At 50.3% G+C, this 22,576-nt stretch overlaps 1 protein-coding gene and 2 pseudogenes across 3 annotated transcripts; 1 reads left to right on the top strand and 2 right to left on the bottom strand.

Annotated features, from left to right (window-relative positions):
• Positions 1 to 22,576, bottom strand: part of LOC122688978 — a 735,084-nt pseudogene that overhangs the window by 118,449 nt on the left and 594,059 nt on the right.
• On the top strand, positions 1,404 to 2,196 carry LOC122690343 (annotated as a pseudogene).
• LOC122688979 (melanoma-associated antigen 9-like) lies at positions 18,620 to 21,894 on the bottom strand. Of its 3 annotated transcripts, none has more exons than XM_043895012.1 (3): positions 21,628 to 21,894; positions 20,123 to 20,215; positions 18,620 to 19,823 (listed from the first exon to the last, which is right to left on the bottom strand). In XM_043895012.1, the coding sequence occupies exon 3, from the start codon at positions 19,801 to 19,803 to the stop codon at positions 19,009 to 19,011; it is 795 nt and encodes a 264-aa protein (XP_043750947.1). In that variant the 5' UTR covers positions 19,804 to 19,823; positions 20,123 to 20,215; positions 21,628 to 21,894; the 3' UTR covers positions 18,620 to 19,008. The 3 variants fall into 3 exon arrangements, with proteins under 3 accessions (XP_043750947.1, XP_043750946.1, XP_043750948.1); XM_043895011.1 differs by lacking the exon at positions 21,628 to 21,894 and adding an exon at positions 21,128 to 21,192; XM_043895013.1 differs by lacking the exon at positions 21,628 to 21,894 and adding an exon at positions 20,906 to 20,970.

The raw sequence follows: 22,576 nt of genomic DNA on the forward strand, positions 1-22,576 counted from the left end.
TAAAAGACACTCCTTGGAAGGAAAGTTATGACCAATCTAGACAGCATATTAAAAAGCAGAGACATTACTTTGCCAACAAAGGTCTGTCTAGTCAAGGCTATGGTTTTTCCAGCAGTCATGAATGGATGTGAGAGTTGGACTATAAAGAAAGCTGAGCACCGAAGGATTGATGCTTTTGAACTGTGATGTTGGAGAAGACTCTTGAGAGTTCCTTGGACTGCAAGAAGATCCAACCAGTCCATCCTAAAGGAGATTAGTCCTGGGTGTTCATTGGAAGGACTGATGCTGAAGCTGAAACTCCAGTACTTTGACCACCTGATGCAAAGAGCTGACTCATTGGAAAAGACCCTGATGCTGGGAAAGATTGAGGGCAGGAGGAGAAGGGGCCGATAGAGGATGAGATGGCTGGATGGCATCACCGACTCGATGGACATGGGTTTGTGTGGACTCCGGGAGTTGGTGGTAGACAGGGAGGCCTGGCATGCTGCGGTTCATGGGGCTGCAAAGAGTCGGACACGACTGAGCTACTGCACTGAACTCAACTGAACTGAGAGGACTTGGGTGAGATGAATACATGCCATATTTCTAGACATCTGAGTATCAGTGAGGCTGGGGCTCTGGTATGGGCGAGTGGCCTAAGATGGGTAGAGGGAAGAATCCCAGCTCAGGCAGGGAGTCAAGCTGAGGATCTTGAGGGAGGACTGAAAGGACCATGGAACCCAATCAGAGACCTCAGAGAAGCCTTTTGCTGCTGTCGCTCCTTGGTGGCCCAGGGGTAGGATGAGCCCAACATATGTGGTCTCACTTCCTGATATCCGGATCTCAACTTGGGGTCCTGAAACAGGGGGAGGGCTTCCTGACATCCTGGTCTCAGACTGGGGACTTTGCATATGAGGTGGGGACTCAGGTGGGCCGATTCCCAGATCCTGTGGTGTGTCAAGTTGAGGACCCTGAGGGAGGACTAGGGTACCATGGACTGCAATCAGAGGAGACCTCAGAGTCGCCCATCTCTGTTGTCAGCCCAGGGCAACAGTGGGGTAGAACGAGCGATACAGGCATGGTCTGACTTCCTGATATCCAGGACTTGGAGAGACTGGGACCCTGGTACAATGGGCGGGGCTTCAGTTTTGGAGAGGCGAGAATCCCAGGTCTGGACTGGAGGCAAGGTGAGGTACCTGAGGGAGAACTGAGTCCCCGGGCGGGACGACCATGTGCAGGATTTCCTGACATCCGAGTCTCAGAGAGTCTGGGGACCTTGTGAAAATGACGGGGTTTCAACATGGTGGATGGGACAATCGCCACCCATGGCCCATTTCAGAACTGAGACCATTCACACTCTCTCTCTTTCCCAGGTCAGTGGTCTCCACTGCCACACCCTCACTGGGCACAAGACCCCAGTCATCATGCACGTGGTCCCAATGAATGAGCTCTGCAGTCCCGAGGACATCTTCAGCCCAAATCCAGCCCCAGGGCCCAGTGGAGGCACTGCTCCTGGGAGCTAAGGCGAAGGATGCCTCAACCCCTCTGCCCTCTTCCCCTCCAGTCTCATCTTCCTCTGCTGCCGTGGATGCAGAGATCTTGCTCAAGCAGGCTCTGAATGTGATGACGTCTGAACTACTGGAGTTCCTGCTCCTTATGTATGGCACCAAGGAGCCGATTTTCCAGGCTGAAATGCTGAATGCTGTCCTCAGGGATAACCAGGCTCACTTCCTGGTGGTCTTCCATAAAGCCATGCAGTGTCTGTAGCTGGTCTTTTGCCTGGATATGAAAGAGGTGGACCACAGAGAGCACATCTATGTCACGGTCCCTACCCTGGGCCTCACCCTCAATGAGATGCAGAGGGATGGGCAGAGCATGCCAAAGGCTGGCCTCCTGATGATGGCCCTGAGCCTGATTCTCCTAGCAGGGGACCGGGTCCATGAGGAGAAGGTCTAGGGAGCACTCAGCAAGATAGGGGTATTTGCTGGGATAGAGCACTATGTCTATGGGGAGCCCAAGGAGCTGCTGACCCAAGTGTGGGTGCAGGCGGGGTACCTGCAGTACTGTCAGGTGCCTTACAGCCACCCTGCTCGCTATGAGTTCCTGTGCGGTCTCTGGGCCTATGCAGAGACCAGCAACCAGCAAGTCAAGGACTATCTGCGCAGGGTCAATGCAAGGGGTCCCAGGTTCTTCCCACCCCGGTGTGCAAAGGTGTGAGGGAGGAGGAAGGGGGGCCCTGAGCCAGAGCAGCAGCATGGCTCCTTTCAGGCCCATGTCTAGCAGCTTGTTCGGGGGGCAGGAAGGGAGGCTGATCTGTGTTTGAAGAGGGAACATTCAGCCTTCTCAGTCGTGATGGCCTGGGCTAGTTGGGGAAACTGATGTGTAGCATCTTTGGCTTCCTGTTCTCTACAATGACATGGAGATTCACTTCTGTTTCCTTTAGGAATTTTTCAAATGTTATTCCTTTTAATAGGAGGCTTAATGAGCTTCAGTGTCTTAACTATGTCAGTAGCGTTGATCACAGTGTGTTTGTGCTTACCCAGTTCAAGAACAAGATGTTTTTCCGTTTCATAAAAGTGATTGTGAACACTTTGATTTTATTTTGTGACCCTGAACAAGATTACATGGAATTGGAATATAACTATTTTGGAAATATGACATTACGTAGTAAGAATTAAGAAATAAAATGTATTTGAGGTGAGTTCCTCTATACTTCTTGTCTGTCATTGTATACAGCTAAACTATCTCTGTTCAGTTGGATTTTTTCAAGTTATTATTTAAGAAAGTACCAAAAGCCTGATCTGACTTAATAAGTGCCCCACTCTGGCTCATTTATTCCACAGACCTTCATGGAGCCTGTGCTCTGTGGAAGGCCCTGTGTTAGCAGTGGGGGCACTAGGAGAAGCAGGACACCCCAACACCTAGAGTGATGATCTAAGAGCTGCAGTCACATGAGGAAGGTGGAGAGACATCCCCTAATTCCACAAAAGAGGGCAACCTGGGGCAGGGTCCAGGAGGAGCACTTGAGTGTCGGTGCCTGAGTCAGGGTGGTTTGGGGCTTTGGGAAGCTGGGTTCATTCTGTGAGAGGTGATGGTAATGAACCAGGGTGGTGGCAGCAGCCAGAATTATACACAGTGTCTTATGAATGAGAAGAAAATCTGAAATGGGACATACACATTAGAAGATCCTCTTCTGTCCTAGATAAATTTCCTGAGGCAGGAAGGGAAGTTGCACTATGGTCAGGAACAGTGAGAAACCCGTTTATGCTGCTTGATCTAAGTACACCAAAAATTTTCAAAATAGGGAGGGGTGAGTGGACTTTGGTTTGCTAGTCTATTCAGTGTTGGAGAATATACTTGAAGAAGTCTTGGTAAGTACCCCCCAAACTTTTGATAGGATTTTAATGGAGTGTCTTATTTGAAACTGGTGCCTGGGCCCTTAAACTAATGGATCAGCTTTCCTAGGTGGTCAGGCCCTAAAGCCATAGATGAGGAGGGGTTATGGAAATCACAGTGGCAAAATCTATACTGAACTTGAATTCACACACATCAGAACCCTCCTTGGAGGCGAAGAGTGCTGCATTGTGCATATCCTAGCTGGATTTTATAAAGAAAACTCCCATTGTCCTTGTCCTCTCACTGCCACTTGTCTGATACCTGCCGCTCATGAAGCTCATGGATGTCGGGAAGCCTGAGGGCACCTGTGCAGGTGCTCAGGCAAGTTCCATCGTGCGGAAGCAGCCGGGACTCCCGGGGGGAGACCGTCCTGACATCCCGAGGCAGGGGCACATCCTCAGCCTGCTGAGACTGTGGGAGGGCATCACTGCAGAGGAAAGGGCAGAAAGAGCACTGGAGGGAGGCAGGGGGACCCTTCCCTGACATTCCCAAGAGACTTGGAAACTAAATCAGATCTTGCATTTGAAAGTGTCGATGATAGCGTGGTGACTAGAAATAGTTGGAGATTCAAGGCACGTTGGCTTTCCCAGAAACTCCTCAACACCCGACAGGAATTGTGTTCATCACAAGCTATACCTACCTGCTGCTGCCTGTTGAGCACCGAATACACTGCAGGGCAGGGGAGAGGCTCCAGGTCCTTGTCCACATCACTTCTCCCTCTGCTTCCTGGAAGCTGCATGCAGGGAACATGGGATCCTAGGTAAACCTACAACAGTTGGGAATAAATACAAGATCAATTTACCAATTTAAATACAAAAACAGAAAAAAAAACTTTTCATATAAATAACAATAGCACATTGTTTGAGGGGAAAGCATCCCATTTGTGCTGATATCTGGGATGTGGTGGAAAGATATTCTGAATGCAAGTGGTGCCACATCTATGGGGCTGAGCTCCCAAGAAGCAGGAAAGGCTCCTTCCTGACTGACTGATGGACGCTCTGTCCAGGCGCCACCCATTCAGGGCCAAGGTGAGGACCTGGGCTCCTCCCAGTGGCACTGATCTTTCGAGGTAGCAGTGAGCAGTTATGTGAAGTGAGATCTTAATTCCCTGCAGAGGAACTGAACCTGGGTAGCTTGGATGAGAGCCAGGAATCCTAGCCACCAGACTAGCAAGGGTTAGAGGCTGAAAGCTATTTTTTCATGGATCATTGCTTCCAGTGAAAAATGCATTTATCACAGAGGCAGAAACTGTAAATGCAGTTACAAATTCTATTATTAGAAACATAGCACAAGAAGTGGGAGATCACATAAAGAAATGGTTTGTTTAGTTGAGACAGAAGCAAGGCAGAGATGCACTCCTGGAGCAAAAGAGTGTGGATGTCACACCTGGTGAGCAGGAGCACAGTCAAGAGGCAGTAAAGTCATTTATATAAGGCAGTCCTTCTGGATTTTTGTCTTCCTTCAGACCAATTATCTGGTTTCTTTTTCCACACGTGACCTACCCTGGGACACTTCCCTGCGTTCATACACACACCCCTCAGCCAAGATGGATCTCAAAGTGAAGGTTTATGTGAGGAGCAAGACTCACTATGGTCTGGTATTATCCCTTGACTTTGGCCATACAAGGAGCCTTTTTTCACATGTCTGATGTCTCCCTTGTCCCAAAAGATGGGGGAGTGGAGATCCTTTTATCCTTTACTCAAACAGGGTTTTACCCCTCTGTCCTTGTCATGACTGTTACCTTTAGGTATTTATAAGAGACAAACACTGGCTATTTACGCTGTCTCTATTGTTTTATTCATTTCAGAGAGCAAACAGGAGGCTGATTGTAAGTGCCTCAACTGTAGCCGACCTATTCTTTGTCACAGAAAATACTAACATTTCTAAGTATCCAGCCTGAAGCCCACTTCTTTGTGCCCCATGAAATGAAAACAGGAGGCCAGTTGAAAACATCTAACTAGGAGTCCATCCATTCATACTCCTCTGCCTCACTGTGTGAGGCATAAATACTTTTATCATAATAGTAGTGGTAAATGCTTACTAGTTCTGTTCTGTTTATTCACTGGGACAAGAAGAGGCTCTGACTTGCCAAAATAACCATTAGGGCACAGAAGCCTTGAGATATAGATTTGTGATTGAAACCAACACAAATACATGGGGGTCAAACTCCTGGAACTTCGGACAGGGCACAGGGATCCCCCCTGCCCATGACTTCAATCTCCAAAGGCTAAGTCTCTGTGTCTAACTTGCATTTCATCCTGTTATTCACTTCTGGTGCCATTTCAGAGCACGGTGGTCATAGTAATTTTCAGAAAGCAGACATCAAAAGGAAGACCCTGCAGAGATCAACCTAATCAAGGTGAGGGGGTCAGGCTGCTGTATCCTCCCCACATTGGTCCTGTGAGTAGTCTCTCACAACAAGCTGCCCCCAGGGAGGCAGCCCCTTCAGTGGAGGGCAATTCCGCAGAAGACTTGTGCTCTGAGTCCTCATCCACCAACACCGGTGGCCCTGGGCAAATGAGTGGGCTAGTGACAAAGAAGAGATCTGGGTGGCACCACAGCATCCACTATAATCCACCTCTCCCAACACTGACATACACTCCCTTCATCTGAAGAGTTCACCTCATCTGAGGACAGCTCCTTGAGGATTCTGGTTGGTCTCCTCTCCTCCTAAAGAAGCTCAGAGAGAAAGACTGGACAAATGCTGGGCTATCCAGTTGCAGCAGCTGCTGCACCACAACTGATGGTCACTCTCTCTTGCCCGAGATCTGTTCTAGATCCCCCATACTCTCAGCAAGGACCTCAGCGATTTCCAGTGGCTTCCTTGGTGAGGTAATATAGACTTTGTCCCTCAGGGTTCTGAAGCCCTGGGCCTGATGCCCTTCTCAGACCCTTGCTCTTGGACTTGTCAACTCACCAATAAAATGGGGCAGGAACCCAAGACGCGTCACCTGGCTGTTAGAGATGTTTCCTCACTGTTCCCCCTGTGCCACAGTAACCCGCACACTCCTTAGGATCAAGGTCAGCTCTGCCTGCCGGGATGGGGACAGTTCTCTGTGTGTGCTGGTCCCTAGAAGGAGGATTCCAAGTGCCCAGGTGGGAACCATGCATGACTCATAGATCAGTAGGACTGCTATCGTGTCTCCTGGGGGAACCTTCTGGCTTTGGGAACAGCCTGTTGTGTGTCACCATCGGCAATAGGGTAACCAGTAGCCACATGAGGCTGGGAATTGTGAACTCAAATGGGCTTAGTGTGTCCCAGGGCCTGGCCTTCTACCTTAACATAATGTGAAGCCAAATGTAAATAGCTAGATGTGGCTAATGTGGACAGCCCTGCTGTGGAAGTATAGACCCTACTCTTGGGAGACTGGAAGTACAAGTTCCTTGCGGGTCATTGTGAGTGATGGTAAGTGGGGTCATGGGTCAGTGGGAGTGGTGATCAGTGGGGTCACTCTACCCTCTGGTTCAAAGACCATGTATCTTACCTCGTGGGGGAACTAAGGATGACAGATGTTGAGTGTGTTCAGTCCCTGAAGGGTAACACCCCAGCATCATGGACTCTCATATCCCAGTGTGCATATCACGTACGCTTTGTAGAAGTCATTCCCCTGCTCCAGAAGACCAGCAGCTTCTGGAAGGTGGGGGCTGAGATAGTGACTTTGGAGCTCATGGCCACTTGCCCTCTGAGCCTCTGGCATCCTATTAGAGGTTCTTTTGATCCTGGGTGGTTTTGTGAAATATTCTGTGTCACTCAGTCCTGCATTCTGTGAGACCTCAAATAGTGGCACCAGACAAGGCACTGCACATGGGGAAGTGAAACTCACGTCTAGAATGTGGACCTATCAATTTCAGCAAAGATAGACCTCTCCTCCTTCAAGGATGGAAGTGAGATATTGTGATCAACTTACCATTAGTAGCTCAACAGTCTTCTTGAGGGACAGTATGACACTGAGGATTCAGCAGTAGTCTGTGATGAAAATAATATAATTTTTATATATAGAAATATATATGGAAATTAACATGTATAGAATTATAAATTTACACACACACACACACACATATAGTATAGAAAGACAACCACATCAGGATGGGTAAGCTAGGCAGACTCATGGTATAGTCAAGAGCCGTACCCTGGGTGGGCAATGCACAAACGGTAGGATAATCACCACTGCAGATGTTCTTCCCAGGAAGTGAGGGGTCCAAGCCCCATGCTGGGCACCTAGCCTGTAGGTCATGCACTGGGACAACATGCCCACAAAACATTTGGGTTTGAAGGGAAGTGGGTCTTACTCTTAAGAGAGCCAGACAGCTTTAGCAGCTAGAGACTCCACTCTTCAAGTACATACAGAAAATCTCATGCACTCCAAGACTCTGTGTGGATGCAGTAATTTGAAAGAGCCTGCGTGAGACCCACCTGCTCATCTCTGAGCTCCTGGAGAGGCAGTAGGAAATGGAGCTCACCCTGGGGCAGAGCTACTGGTGGCAGCCACTTGAGGGCGCTCGCTTTATCAAAGGACATGGGTGCTGGCAAGTGCCATTTTGAAATCCTCCCTCTCACTTATTAGCAAGATGTCTTAGCACCACCAGGCAGCTTGTTGGCATCAGTACTGGGAAGACTCAGACCAAACAGATAGGTGAGCATGGACACAGCTCCACCCACTAGCACTCCAGTTGCATTAGGACCCTCACTGCACCCAACAGTGAGAAGGAAGCAACCTCAGGTCCACTGCATCCCTACAGCCTGCCATGTCAGGTCCAAGCCCACCCATTAGTGGGCCAGCAGCAGACCCGGGACCCCATAGGAGCTGGATTTCCAGAGGAGAAGGAGGAGACTTGATTCAGGGCACCCTGGACCCTGAAACCAGCTGTGTCAAGAATGAGTTCCACACAACAGCAGGCTAACACTAGATCTGGGAACCCTTGGCCGTGTAACCATCCACCCCAGAACACTGCTCCACCCACCAGTGGGACGGCACTAGACCTGGGACCACCCAAGTCTCAGAAGTCAGACACCTCATGACCCAACCGCACCTACTGGTGATCATCAGCCTCTGCACAAGGCAAGGCCTGGCAACCAAGCAGACCAGGGGTCAGCCATGTCTACCAGGCTGCCCACACCAGTCAGCCTGCCTCAACAGAGGGGACCAAGCAGTCCCCATGAGGGCAACACTAGAACATACATTTCTGGTACTAAGAGGGCAGGGAACTTTTGGGATACATAGCTTGTCTCCTTCCAAAGACCACTACTCCAAGATCAAGAAATAAAACCAACCTGCCAAAGATATAGAAATAAAAATATCTAATTAGGAAAAATGTGGGGACAGAATATGTTCCAATTGAAGGAATGAGATAAAACCCCAGGAGAAAAACTAAGTGAAATGGAGAAAACAATTTACCAAATAAAGAGTTCAAGGTAATGATCATAAAGATGCTGAAAGAATTTGAGAGAAGAATAGATGTATATAGTGAGAAGTCACATAGTGAAAGTAGGCAAAACCACCAGACCATTCAGGTATGACCTAAATCAAATCCCTTACAATTATACAGTAGAAGTGACAAATAGATTCAAGGGATTAGATCTGATAGAGTGCCGAATGAACTATGAATGGAAGTTTGTGACATTTAGGAGGCAGTGATCAAGACCACCCCCAAGAAAAAGAAATGCAAAAAGGCAAAATAGTTGTCTGAGGAGGCCTTACAAATAGCTGAGAAAAGAAGCAAAAGGCAAAGGAGAAAAGAAAAGATACACCCATTTGAATGCAGAGTTCCAAAGAATAGCAAGGAGAGTGAAGAAAGCCTTCCTCAGTGATCAATGCCAAGAAATAGAGGAAAACAATAGAATGGGAAAGACTAGAGATTTCTTCAAGAAAATTAGAGATACCAAGGGAATATTTCATGCAAAGATGGGCACAACAAAGGACAGAAACAGTATGGACCTAACAGAAGCAGTAGAGATTAAGAAGAGGTGGCCAGAATACACAGAAGAACTATACAAAAAAGATCTTCATGACCCAGATAACCACAATGGTGTGATCACTCACCTAGAACCAGACATCCGGGAATGCAAAGTCAAGTGGACCTTAAGAAGCATCACTATGAACAAAGCTAGTGGAGGTGATGGAATTCCAGTTGAGCTATTTCAAATCCTAAAAGATGATGCCTTTGAAGTGCTGCACTCAATATGCCAGCAAATTTGGAAAACTCCACAGTGGCCACAGGACTGGAAAAAGTCAGTTTTCATTCCAATCCAAAAGAAAGGCAATGCCAAAGAATGCTCAAACCACCACACAATTGCACTCATCTCACACACTAGCAAAGGAATGCCCCAAATTTTCCAAGCCAGGCTCCAACAGTACGTGAACCGTGAACTTCCAGATGCTCCAGCTGGATTTAGAAAAGGCAGAGAATCAGAGATCAAATTGCCAAAGTCCGTTGGATCATTGAAAAATTAGGAAAATTCCAGGAAAACATCTACTTCTGCTTTATTTACTACACTATAGCCTTTGACTGTGTGGATTACAACAAATCATGGAAAATTCTTCAAGAGATAGGAATACCAGACCACCTGAAATGCCTCCTGAGAAATTTGTATGCAGGTCAAGAAGCAACAGTTAGAACTGGACATGGAACAACAGACTGGTTCCAAACTGGGAAAGGAATATGTCAAGGCTGTATGTTGTCACCCTGCTTATTTAACTTATATGCAGAGTACATATGAGAAACACTGGACTGGATGAAGCACAAGCTGGAATCAACATTGCTGGGAGAAATATCAATAACCTCAGATATGCAGATGACACCACCTTTATGGTAGAAAGCGAAGAAGAACTAAAGAGCCTCCTGATGAAAGTGAAAGAGGAGAGTGAAAAAGTTGGCTTAAAACTCAACATTCAGAAAACTAAGATCATGGCATCTGGTCCAATCACTTCATGGCAAATAGATGGGGAAATAATGTTAACAGTGACAGATTTTATTTTTTTGGGCTCCAAAATCACTACAGCTGATGATTGCAGCCATGAAATCAAAAGACACTTGCTCCTTGGAGTGAAAGCTATGATCAACCTAGACAGCATACTAAAAAGCAGAGACATTACTTTGCCAACAAGGATCTGTCTAGTCAAAGCTAAGGTTTTTCCAGCAGTCATGTATGGATGTGAGAGTTGGACTATAAAGAAAGCTGAGTGCCGAAGAATTGATACTTTCGAACTGTGGTGTTGGAGAAGACTCTTGAGAGTCCCTTGGACTGCAAGGAGATCCAATCAGTCTATTTTAAAGGAAATCAGTCCTGAATATTCATTGGAAGGACTGATGCTGAAGCTGAAGCTCCAATACTTTGGCCACCTGATGTGAAGAACTGACTCATTTGAAAAGACCCTGGTGCTGGGAAAGATTGAAGGTGGGAGGAGAAGGGGACGACAGAGGATAAGATGGTGGGATGGCATCACCGACTTGACTGACATGAGTTGGAGTAAGTTCCAGGTGTTGGTGATGGACAGGGAAACCTGGCGTGCTGCAGTCCATGGGGTTGCAAAGACTCAGACACGACTGAACGACTGAATTGAACTGAAGTGAGAAGTTTAATGAAACTGAGAAAACAAAACAAAGAACCAAACAGAGCTGAAGAATACCACAGCTGAAATTAAAGGTACACTAATAAGTATCAAGAGTGTATTAGGTGATACTGAGGAACAGGTCAGAAAAGGAAGAGTGAGTAGTGGAAATCACTCAAGTTGAATAGATACAAGAAGTTTTAAAAATGAGGACAGTTTAAGACACCTCTGAGACAACAACATCACACACTCTCACCTTTGCATTATACAGGTCCCAGAAAGAGAAGAGAGAGAGAGAAATTGTTAGATAATATAATGGAAGATGCAATACCGGAAAAGTTACCTATCCTGCGAAAGGAAACAGACCTCCAGTTTCAGGAAGCACCTAGAGTTTCAAACAGGATTAATCTCCAGAGGACCACATCAACACACATTGTAATTAAAATGTACATAAAAGATAAAGAGTGGATATTAAAGTAGCAAGAGAAATGCAGTAAGTTACCTACAAGAGAAATTCAATTAGGCTATCAGCTGACTTCTCAGCAGACACGCTGCAGGCCACAGGGAAGGACATCTGGCTTTTAAAATGCTGAAAGGAAAAACACCCTACATTCAAGAATGTTCTACCCAGAAAGCCTATTGTTCAGATTTGCGGGAGAGTTCAAAAGTTCTGCAGAAAAGCAAACTAAAAGAGTTCAGCACCATGAAACCAATTTTACAAGAAATTTTAACAGGACTTCTCAAAGTTGAAAAGAACATGCCACAATTACAAATATGAAAATTACAAAGGGAAATCTCATTGGAAAAAGCAAATGAACAGTGAAAACAATAATCAACCACATATAAGCATGGAAGAAGGACAAATGATAAAAGGAAAATCATCTATATTCACAAAAAGTAAATGAGGGATAGACAAAGCAAAAGGACATATGATGTCTAAACCATTAAGCATGGGGCAGAGAGTACAATGCACTAAGTATATACACTAAGACCTCACAGAATCTGTGTCCTCCCTGGGAGACCCCAGACAAGTGGGCTCGTCAGGGTGAGTTCCCCCTCGGTTCTACCTCAGGGGACTGGAGGGGGAGGGCCTGGGTCTCAGGGCAGAAAATTCAAGGGGGCAGAGGGAGGAGCCCAGTTCCTGAAGGGAGCCAACATGAGGAGCAGAGGGAGGAGTGAAGGGCTCTTGGAGCCCTGAAAAGTGGGGCAGTAGGAAAGTGGGGCATCTTAGAGAAGCCCACCCCTGCTGTCAGGCCTGGGAGGCCTGTGTCCTGGGAGGCAGGGTGTCCTGACTTTCCCATTAGGTCTCAGCCAGATTGGGACTTGGTGCAATGGGGTGGGAGTGGGGACTCAGATGGGCAGATGAGAGACCTCGGGACTACTGGGACTGAAAGTGAGGACCCTGAGGGTGCACTGGGAAGACCCTCGACTCCAGAATATGGGTGAGGGTGGAGTGTCCCAGATAAACTGGCCCTGACCTCAGCTGTGGGAGGCCACAGGGTGAGATAGCATGTGGAAACTTGTGCCGACTTCCTCATCTGGGTCCCAGAGAGACTGGGAGCCTGGAATAGGGGTGGGCACTCAGGTGGGAAGAGGGGAGGGTTACATGGGACCAAAGTGAAAGTGAGGATGCTGAAGGAGGCCCTAGGGGACCCCGGGCCCCAGAGCAGAGGCGACCACAGTGAAATCCACCCCTGCCGCCAGGCCTAGGAGACCCCCAGGTAAGAGAAGTAAATGTGGTGTGTCCCAACTTCTGCATCTGGGTCTTAGAGAGGCTAGGGTCCTGGTGTGAGGATTGGGCTGTCTGAATGTAGACGGGCTACCCAGGACCTTTGGGGACATTAGGTGGAGACCCTGAGGGTGAGTCGGCCCCTGGACCCCAGAACCCAGCGTCCCCCTCTCTGCCTCTGCTGTCACCCTGGACCTGGGCGTGTGGCTCCAGGTGCCGCCCCCCTGAGGGCAGCCTCTCCATTTGGATCAGCTGAAGGTCTGGGTTGAGGGTTCAGGAGGCTGCAGGTGGGCAGAGGGAGGGGCCCGGGCTCCATCAGACAGTGAGGGAGGACCCCGAGGAGGACTAGGAAACACCCCTCCCCTACCACAGCACCTCAGAGTTTGGGGGGAAGGGACTGAGTTCGAGGGGCCCCAGGGTGAGCCTGAGCAGGAAAGGCCTTAGGCTGCCCTTGGGGAGGACTGCCGGGTCCCCTGCTCAGAGAGAAAGGAACCTACCTGCAGGGCGGTCCACTGTACCCCTGCAGGAGCCCAGCATGGAGGCTGGAGTGATGCACTCTTCCTTCCAAGATGCTTGAGGGGCTCTGAGGGGCTCTGGAGGGCTCTGGAGGGCTAAGGCTTCAGGGGGAATCAGTCTGCATGGGTCAGATCAGGCTGCACAGCAATCAAAGTGAAGGTCCTGAGGATGGACTGAGGAGCAACCTCCCCCAGAACAGCGGGGACCCTGCGTGGTGGGGGGGGGAACACCTGCTGTGGAGGCAGACCTGGAAGGGGAGGACTGCGCCGGGGCAGCCATCTGGGGAGCATGTCTGCTCAGCAGCAGGAGTCCTGGAGTCACCAGGAGTCAAGGTGAGGACCCTGAGAAGGAGTGGGGAACCCCCAAGTCTCACCCCAAAGAGGGAGCCGCAGAAATCCCTCCTGCCAGCCCTAGAAACCATCAGAGCCCTGAGGCCCACCTCCTCAGCTAGATGGTTGGTCAAGGCCAGGGGGTCTTCCTCTGAGGGTCTGACCTCAGGCCCTCGCAGAGGTCAGGGGGAGCACTGGGGAGACTCCTCCTCACACACAGTACTTGGAGCCCAGCCTGCCTTGCCCCTTTGGTCACCCTGGGGTGGCCCAGAAGAGGTGGGTGCATTGGTGCTCTCACTTCCGTTGTCATGAATGTTAAGGCCGTTGCTTAAGGAGATGGGTCACAGTCAACAGAGGGCACTGCCCTAGGCCTTCCAGGGTGTCAAGGTGGAGACTGAGCTGACTGCCCATCATCCAAGCACAGAAGGACTCCATAGAATTTGGTCAACCCTTGTGAGCCCTGTTAGCCCCTGGGCAGGCATGACCAGTATTCAAGGCCCCTCTCTTTCTCCCTTTCAGTACAGGGAATGTGTCTTGAGAATTTTGCCTCAGGACAACAGACGGGAGGGCCCAGACCCTGCCAGGAGGAAGTGGAGGGCCCTTTGTGAGCACAGGGGGCACCACTCACCTCAGGACAGGGGGTACCTCGCCGAGTACAGCCCAGTCCTCCTGTCAGCACTGAGGGGCTCAGCACCATGCCACAGTCTACAAGCCAAGGTGCCCCCTTGTTTCCTCTCACAGGGGCTCCAGGAAGCCAGAGATGAAAGCACAGGTCTGAAGCTCTTGTCCGCAGGTTGCAGAGCAGAGAAGGTCCAGGCAGTGCCAGGAGTCTAGGTGAGGTGGGTGCCCTGAGTGTGCATCAGGGGCTCCCCATCCCAGAACAGATGGGACCCCACAAGGCCAAATTCCCCCCACTGTATCAGCCCCAGAACCTTGGGCTGTGCTGACTGCACCCTTCAGATCCACATCACTTCCTCCTTTGGGTTAGCAGAGGACAGCCTGCCCAGGAGGAGTGTCCCTGTGAGGCCTGAGAGCAACCCTCAAGAGGAGACCTGTCAGTGGCCTGTGTCAGACTGCCCAGGGTGGGTTTCTCAGCCGAGGCCACTCACTCCCTCTCTCCTGAAGGCCTGTGGTCCCCATCTGTCCCCCTGTCTCACTTCTGTCTGTGATTTGATCCCAGTCATCATGCCTGGGATGAGCAAGCTCCACGAGGAAAGTGAGGCCAACCTTCAGGACCCAAGGGAGGCTGAGAGCCCAGTGGAGGCACTGTTCATTTAGGGGGAGGAGGAGGAGGAGATGTTGTATCCATTTCCCCTTCTTCCTCGCTTTCCTCCTCTTCCTCTATCCTATTCCTGGGCACCTTGGAGGAGCTGGAGTTGGCTGATGCTGAGGCTCCTTGTCCCCTCCATGAGCCCTCAGGGTGACTTCCCCTCACTCCCTGCCATGGCTGCTGCTCCATGGAGCCAATCTGAACATGAGGCCTCCAGCAGCCAAGACAAGGAGGGACCGAGCACCCGGCAGGACTAGGAAGGTGCCGAGTCCTCGCACCTAGACACACTGCATCTGCTGGTGGTGGAGCTGGTACACTTCCTGCTCCTCAAGTATTGTACCAAGGAGCTGACCACGAAGGATGAAATCCTGAACATGGTCCTCAGAGAGGATGGGTACCACTTCTTTGAGGCCTTTCACCAAGCCTCAGAGTGCCTGCAGCTGGTTTTCAGCATGGATGTGAGGGAGGTGGACCACACGAAGCACACCTACATGCTAGTCCCCACCCTGGGCCTCACCTGCGATGGGATGGTGAGTGATGGGCACAGCATGCTGAAGACCAGCCTCCTGGTGGTGGTTCTAGGCGTGATCCTCCTGGAGGGCAACTGTGCCCCTGAAGAGGGGATCTGGGAAACTCTGGATGACATGGGCATATATGCCAGGAGGGAGCACTACATCTATGGGGAGCCCAGGGAGTGCTGACCCAAGTGGGTTCAGGAGGGTGCCTATAGTATCAGTAGGTGCCCCACAGTGACCCTGCTTCTATGAGTTCCTGCGGGGTCCCTGGGACTATGCAGAGATCAGCAAGTGGCACGTCCTAGGGCATCTACTCAAAATCAATCAAGGGGCTTCCAGGTTCTTCCCATTCCCATCTGCAGAGGCTGGAAGGGAGGAGGAAATGGGGCCTTGAGCCAGAGCAGCAGTCAGGCTCCTTCCAGGCTCATGTCTAACAGCATGTCCTGGGGGCAGGAAGGGAGACTGATCCTTCCTTCCATGATTGAAGAGGGAGCGGTCAGCCTTCTCAGTAGTGAGGGCCTGGGCCAGGTGGGGGGGCACAGTGTGTAGCATCTTTGGGTTCCTTCTTTCCACAGTGACATGGAGATTCATCTCTATTTTCTTTAGGAATTTTTCAAATATTGTTTTTTTCAGCTGAAGTCTTAATAAACTTCAATATCTAATTTTGTGAATGACAATGATCACATATGTATTGGCACTCACCCAGTTTAAGGATAGGAGTTTTTCTGTTTTGTAAGAGAGACTGGGAACTCTCCTATTTTATTTTGTGACCCTGAATAAGTTAAATTTTCATTGGAATAGGAATTTTCTTGGAAATGGGAAAGAACAATAAAATTGATGGAGTCAAGAAATAGAGAAATTGGGAATTCTCTGGCAATGCAGTGGGGGCCCAGGTTCAATCCCTGGTTGGGGAACTAAGATCCCCAAAACTGCGGGGCGTGGGGGAAAAAAAGTAAAAGGAAATAGAGAATAAAAAACAAAAGTTAATTCTAAAACCTTAGGTCATCTGTTATTACGTAAAACTAAAAGATCTATGTTTATTTGGATTTGCGTTAGTTATTAAAGAAATTAGGATATAATTGGTCTGAGTTAATAAGTACCTTGCTTACTGGCTTAGTCTCACCCAGAACCTCACAGAGCCTCTGCTCTGTGGAAGGCCGTGTTAGCAGTGGGGACAGTAGGAGAAGCAGAACACCCCCCACACCTAGAGCGATGGTCTAGGAGCTGCAGTCACATGAGGAAGATGGAGAGACGTCTCCTAGTCCCACACAACAAGGCAACACAGTGTGAGGTGGTGGGGCTCCAGAAGGAGCACTCAGTGCCTGAGACAGGTTGGTTTGGGGCTTTGGGAAGCTGGGTTCCTTCTGTGGAAGGTGATTTTGATGAGGCTGGGTGGTAGTGTTGCAGTGAAAAGGAAAACACGCAGAATGAGTTTGTTTTGTCCCCCTTTCCTGAGAAGAAAGAATGTAAAGAGAACAGTGAGCAGGCCTGAACATTCTTAGTTTTGTTTTTTTTTTAATTTAACTTCTCCTAACTCTGCATGTCTGAAACTAAGGTTTGCTTTTCTGCACCCTAACTCTACAGGAGCTATGAAAGTGTGAAAGTCGCTCAGTCGTGTCCGACTCATTGTGATCCCATTGACTGTATTCCATTGTGACCCCATGGAATTCTCCAGGACAGAGTACTGGAGTGGGTAGCCGTTCCCTTCTCCAGAGGAGCTTCCAAACCTGGGTCTCCCACATTGCAGGTGGATTCTTAACCAGGTGAGCCACAAGGGAAGCCCAAGAATACTGGAGTGGGTAGCCTATCCATTCTCCAGTGGATCTTCCTGACCCAGGAATCGAAGCGGGGTCTCCTGCATTGCAGGTGGATTCTTTACCAGCTGAGCCACCAGGGAAACCCACAGGAGCTATACTTCACATCTATTTTTCTTTGACTCTATGCTAAATACATCGTGTATCTTACAACTCCCTTCCCCTTGTAGTTACAGATCAGAAAGTAGGCCACAGAGTCACCGAACTGCCAGGCTCAATTACTGGGTTACTGACGCCAGTCTATGACTGACTTTGAAACAATGCAAGAGGAAGAAATCAAGATCCTAACGCCTTTGTTCCTCATCACTGACTCCTGACTGGGAGCCCTCATCTTATATCAGCCCCTAGATTCCCTACTTTGTTCCCCTCTCTGCTGGCTGAGAATTAAAACCACCTTTCTATTGCCTGCCCACTCTGTCTCTGTAATTTTTACCTTTGGTGGGCAGAGAAGGCCAACATTTTGGCTAGCAACATGATGGAACTTGCCCGAACACCTGCACAGGTGCCCTTGGGCTCCTTGATAGTCATGACCTTCGTGAGGGGCAGGTATCAGACAAGAGATAGTGGGAGGACAAGGACAGTGGGAGTTTTCTTTATAAAATCTGGCTAAGATATGCACAATGCACCACCCTTCATCTTCAAGGAGGATTCTGAGTTGTGTGAATTAAGCTTCACAGCAATTTTTATGGCTTTGGGGTCTCACCGCCTAGGAAAGCCACTCCATCAGTTTAAGAGACCAACTGCCAGTTTCAAAGACGATCCCCATTAAAATCCTACAGGGAGACTGAGAGTGGTAACTGAAATGTCTTCAGCTATGTACCCAGAGACTGAGAAGACTGTGTGCCAACCCAAATTCACTCATGTCTCATTTGGAACCTTTCGAGTGTGTTTACTCTCAGGCAGAAAAACCAGGTGTCTACTTGATCTTGATCAAAGCACACTTTCTCTTTTGGACCCAGGAGATTCATCTCTGAGTAAAGAGGAACTTCTAACAGACATGTCCCATTTCAAATTTTCTTCTCACCCATAAGACACCGTCGAGAGGTCTGGTTGCTGCCACCACCAAGCCTAATCACAGTCACCTCCCACAGAAGGAACCCAGCTTCCCAAAGCCCCAAACCACCCTGGCTCAGGCACCAACACTCAAGGGATCCTCCTGGAATACCACCACCCTGCCCCATGTTGCGTTGTTCTGTGGGACTAGGGGACATCTCTCCACCTTCCTCATGTGACTGCAGCTCTTAGATCATCACTCTAGGTGTAGGGGTGTCCTGCTTCTCCTAGTGTCCCCATTGCTAACAAGGCCTGTCACAGAGCACAGGCTCTGTGAAGTTCTGTGGAATAAATGAGCCAGGGAGCAGGTCCTTATTTAGTAGGATTAGTTTTCTCCTACTTTCTTAAATAATAACCTGGGAAAATCCAAATAAACTTGAGATAGCTTAGTTGTATAAAATTACAGACAAAAAGTATAAGAAGCAAGATTTCAATATAATCACATTTTATTTTCCAATTCTTTCACCAAGTACATTACTGCTAAGTAAGTTCACATTTCCAAAATAGTTATAAATCTAATCTCATGTTACCATGTTCAGGGTCACAAATTAAAATGGGAGAGTTCCCAAACTCTTTTAAAAACCAGCAAAACTCTTGTCCGTAAACTGGATAATTACAAATACATGTGTGTTCAATGTCATTCACAAAGTTAGATACCGAAGTTTATTAAGCCTTAAGCTAAAAAAACACATTTGAAAAATTCCTAAAAAACAGAGATGAATTTCCATGTCATCACAGAGAAAACAAAGATGCTACACCCCGGGTTCCCCCAAGTGGCCCAGGCCCTCACTACTGAGAAGGCTCACCACTCCCTCTTCAATCACAGAGGGAAAGATCAGCCTGGCTGCTGCTCTGGCTCAGGGCCCCTTTTCCTCCTCCCTCACAGCCTCTGCAGAAGGGAGTGGGAAGGACCTAATAGTTCTTCGGTTGACCCTAAGCAGATACTCTATGAATTTCTCCTTGCTGGTCTCTGCAAAGGCCCGGGGACCCCACAGGAACTCGTATCGAGTAGGGTTGCTGTCAGGTACCTGCCGGTACTCCAGGTACCCATCCTGCACCCACACTTGGGTCAGCAACTCCCTGGGCTCACCAAAGATGGAGTGCTCCTTCCCAACATACACCCCCATCTTGTTGAGTGCTCCCCAGATCTCCTCCTCAGGGCCGTGATCCCTATTCTGGAGGATCAGGCTGAGGACCACCACCAGGAGGCCAGCCTTGGGCAGGCACTGCCCATCTCTCTGCATCAAATCACAGGTGAGGTCCAGGGAGGGGACCATGATGTAGATGCGCCTCCTGGGGTCTACCTCCTTCATATCCACACCAAACACCAGCAGAATGCACTCAACTGCTTGGCAGAAGACCACTGGGTAGTGCTCCTGGTTACCCTTGAGGACTGTATTCAGCAATTCAGTGTAGGAGGTTAGCTTCCTGGCTCGATACTGGCAGAGCAGGAACTTCACCATGTTAGCCACCATTATATTCACAGCTTCCTGGGGCAAGGCCTCCACAGGGGCTGACGAGGAGACTGGGGAGGAGGAGGATGAGGGGGATGCAGCCTCCCCCCCCTCAGCCCCCAAGAGCTGCGCCTCCTCTGGGTCCTGGGCCTTGCTTGGGTCCTGAAGGGCTTCCTCAGGCTTGCTCAGCTCACTCATCTTGACCACGAGCACGATACCTGGGATCAAACCACAGACAGGAGTGAGGCAGAGGACACTGGGGACCATGGGCCTCAGATGAGAGATACACCCTGGGTGGTCAACACAGGCCACTTACAGATCTCCTCTTGAGGGGTGCTCTCGGCCTCACAGGGGCCCTCATCCTGGGCAGCCTGACACCTGGCTGCCCGAAGAGGGAAGGGCAGCCAGCACAGTCTGAGGTTCTGGGTCTGACACAGTGGGGAGATTAGGGCTTTGTGGGGTCCCTTCTGTTCTGGGATGGGGAGCCTCTGGTGCTCACTCAGGGCACCCTCCTCACCTTGACTCCTGGTACTGCCTGGACTTCCTCTGTTCTCTGACCTCTGGACACAGGCCTAAGACCTCTGCCTTTGCCTCCTGGTTCCTGGAGCCCCTGTGAAAATAATGGAGGGGGCACCTTGGGGGTAGATTGTGGCACAGGCCTGGGCTCTGAGGTCGCCCCAGTTGTGGGGGAAATGGTTCCCTTGTAGCTCCCGTGTAGTGCCCACCTTTCCCTGGCTGCAGCCTGTACCCTGCCCTTTGGGGGCCTGCAGAGTTACTAAGAACAAGACCCAAGTCTGAAGGGAAAGTGCGAAAGAGCTCCACATGCAGCCGCACCTGACCAGGGCCTCCTGCGGGTCCTAGGCTGGAGAGATGCTCGGTCCTCACCTCACGTCCAGCCTGGACTCCCAGCACTGACCACGAGGGTGGGTTCAGCTCTGCCTGGGGAGTCCAACATCTGAGGACCTGAAGCCTCCACCCTCTGCCTGAACACCTCACCTTCTGAGCCCCTTAAGCCAGAAGTCGAGAAACTGCACATCCTGCTCAACCCGCTCTGGGGCCTCTAAGACCCCCATCAAAGGCAAGGATCCCTGCCTGTGTTGGGGTCTAACCGCCTCAGTCCTTCCTTGCCTGGAGTCTGGATTCCAGGCAGGACCCGGAACTGGCCCGTCCTCCATTTTGAGGCCCCGCCGCTCTCACCCGGTTCCCAGTCATGTGACACGAGGTCGTCCTGCCTGGGGACTACCTGGGTCCCCACTGTTCTGGGGTCCGGCTCCCCTCACTCCTCCCTCAGGGTCCTCACCTGACTCCCGGTAGGACTGGGGCTCTGTCCTCCCCCAGTTTGAGGCCCGGCTCCTCACACCAGGTTCCCTGTCTCGCTGAGACCCGGAAGTCAGAAAGTCAGGACAGGCGCAGTGTGCTCTTCTCACCCCAGGGTCTCCCAGGGCTGATGACATGGGCAGGGATCTCTGGGGCTCCAGCAGTCCTCCCTGGGGGTCCCCTCAGTTCTCCCTCAGGGCCTTACCTTGTCTCCGAGTAGAGCTTCAGAGTCTCTCCTCTCCCCAACTGAGGCCCCGCCCCTTATACCCCTCTCTGAGACCCGGATGTCAGGAAGTCAGACCATGCCTGTTGTTCTCGTCCTACGTCACGGCCGCCAAGGACCGACAACAGAGACAGCTTTCTCTGAGGTCAAGGGCCCCCTAGTCCCCCCTCAGGGACCTCAACTTGTTACCCCACAGGACCTGGAATTCTCCTCTCTGCCCACCTGAAGCCCCACCACCTATAGCAGTTCCCCAGTGTCTCTGAGACCCGGATGTCAGGAAATGCGGCATGTGCTCGTCCCACCCTGTGTACTCCCTGAGCCCACTCTGTGTTGGGGTCCAGGTTCCCCTCAGTCTTTCCTCAGGGTCCTCACCCAGACTTCTTCAGAGCCTACTATCCTCCCCTTCTCCTTCTAAGGCCTGCCCCTTATATCAGGTCCCCAACCTGTCAGAGACAGGGATGCCAAATTTAGGGGCACGCTACCAAGTGCTCATGCCGTCACCAGCGATGCCTAGGGATGACAGCTGGGGTGGGATCCATGGGGTCCTTGTGTCCTCCTTGGGGTCCTTGTGTCCTCCTCGGGGTCCTTGTGTCCTCGTCAGGGTCCTCATCTTGAGCTCTGGAATGTACAGGATGTCTCTGACTTGACCCAAGGCTGGACCCTCACACCAAAGCCCTCATTGCTCTGGGACCACAGCTTCCAGAGCTGCTGGTCTCCTGGAGCAGTGGAATGGCCTCTACGAAGCACATGTGAGGTGCACACTGGGATATGAGAGCCCGTGGTGCTGGGGTTTCACCCTCCAGGGACTGGACAAACTCCACATCTGTCATCAATAGTTCCCCCACTAAGTAGATACATGGCCCTGGAACCAGAGGGAACAGTGACCCCACCTACCACCACTCCCAGTGGCCCACAGGGGAAGTTGTGCTTCTGGGCCCCCGTGTAGGTTCTGCAGTTCCTCAGCAGGGCTATCTAGCCGTTAGCCACTTCTAGCTATTTACATTTGACTTCACATTATATTATGATAGAAGGCCAGGCCCTGGGACACACTAAGTACATTTGAGTTCACACTACCCAGCCTCATGTGGCTACTGGTCTCTCTATTAACGGTGGTGACAGGACATGCTCTTCCCAAAGGAAGATGGTTCCCCCAGGAGATATCATAACAGTCCTAGTGACCTATGAGCCATGGTTCCCACCTGGCACTTTGTGCTCCTTTCCATAGAGGTTCAGGCACCAGTTCCCCATCCACATGTCTCCTCTTCTCCTGACCAAGATCTGCCACGTGATGAAGGGAAAGGGAGAGAAGGATGGACCCCAGAAGGAGGGCAGAGAGCGAGGACTGTGTGGTCCTCATGTGGTTCTAGCTTGAAGCTCAGCTCCAGAATCCTAGGCTGCATCCTTGCCCCTTGCTCCTAGGGATCACCACCC

The sequence above is a fragment of the Cervus elaphus genome, chromosome X (assembly GCF_910594005.1).
Source record: "Cervus elaphus chromosome X, mCerEla1.1, whole genome shotgun sequence".
Classification (NCBI taxonomy): domain Eukaryota; kingdom Metazoa; phylum Chordata; class Mammalia; order Artiodactyla; family Cervidae; genus Cervus; species Cervus elaphus.

What these genes read in the sequence shown, in the direction of transcription:
- LOC122688979 (XM_043895012.1), bottom strand. Translation starts at nt 19,803, where the DNA reads ATGAGTGAGCTGAGCAAGCCTGAGGAAGCCCTTCAGGACCCAAGCAAG.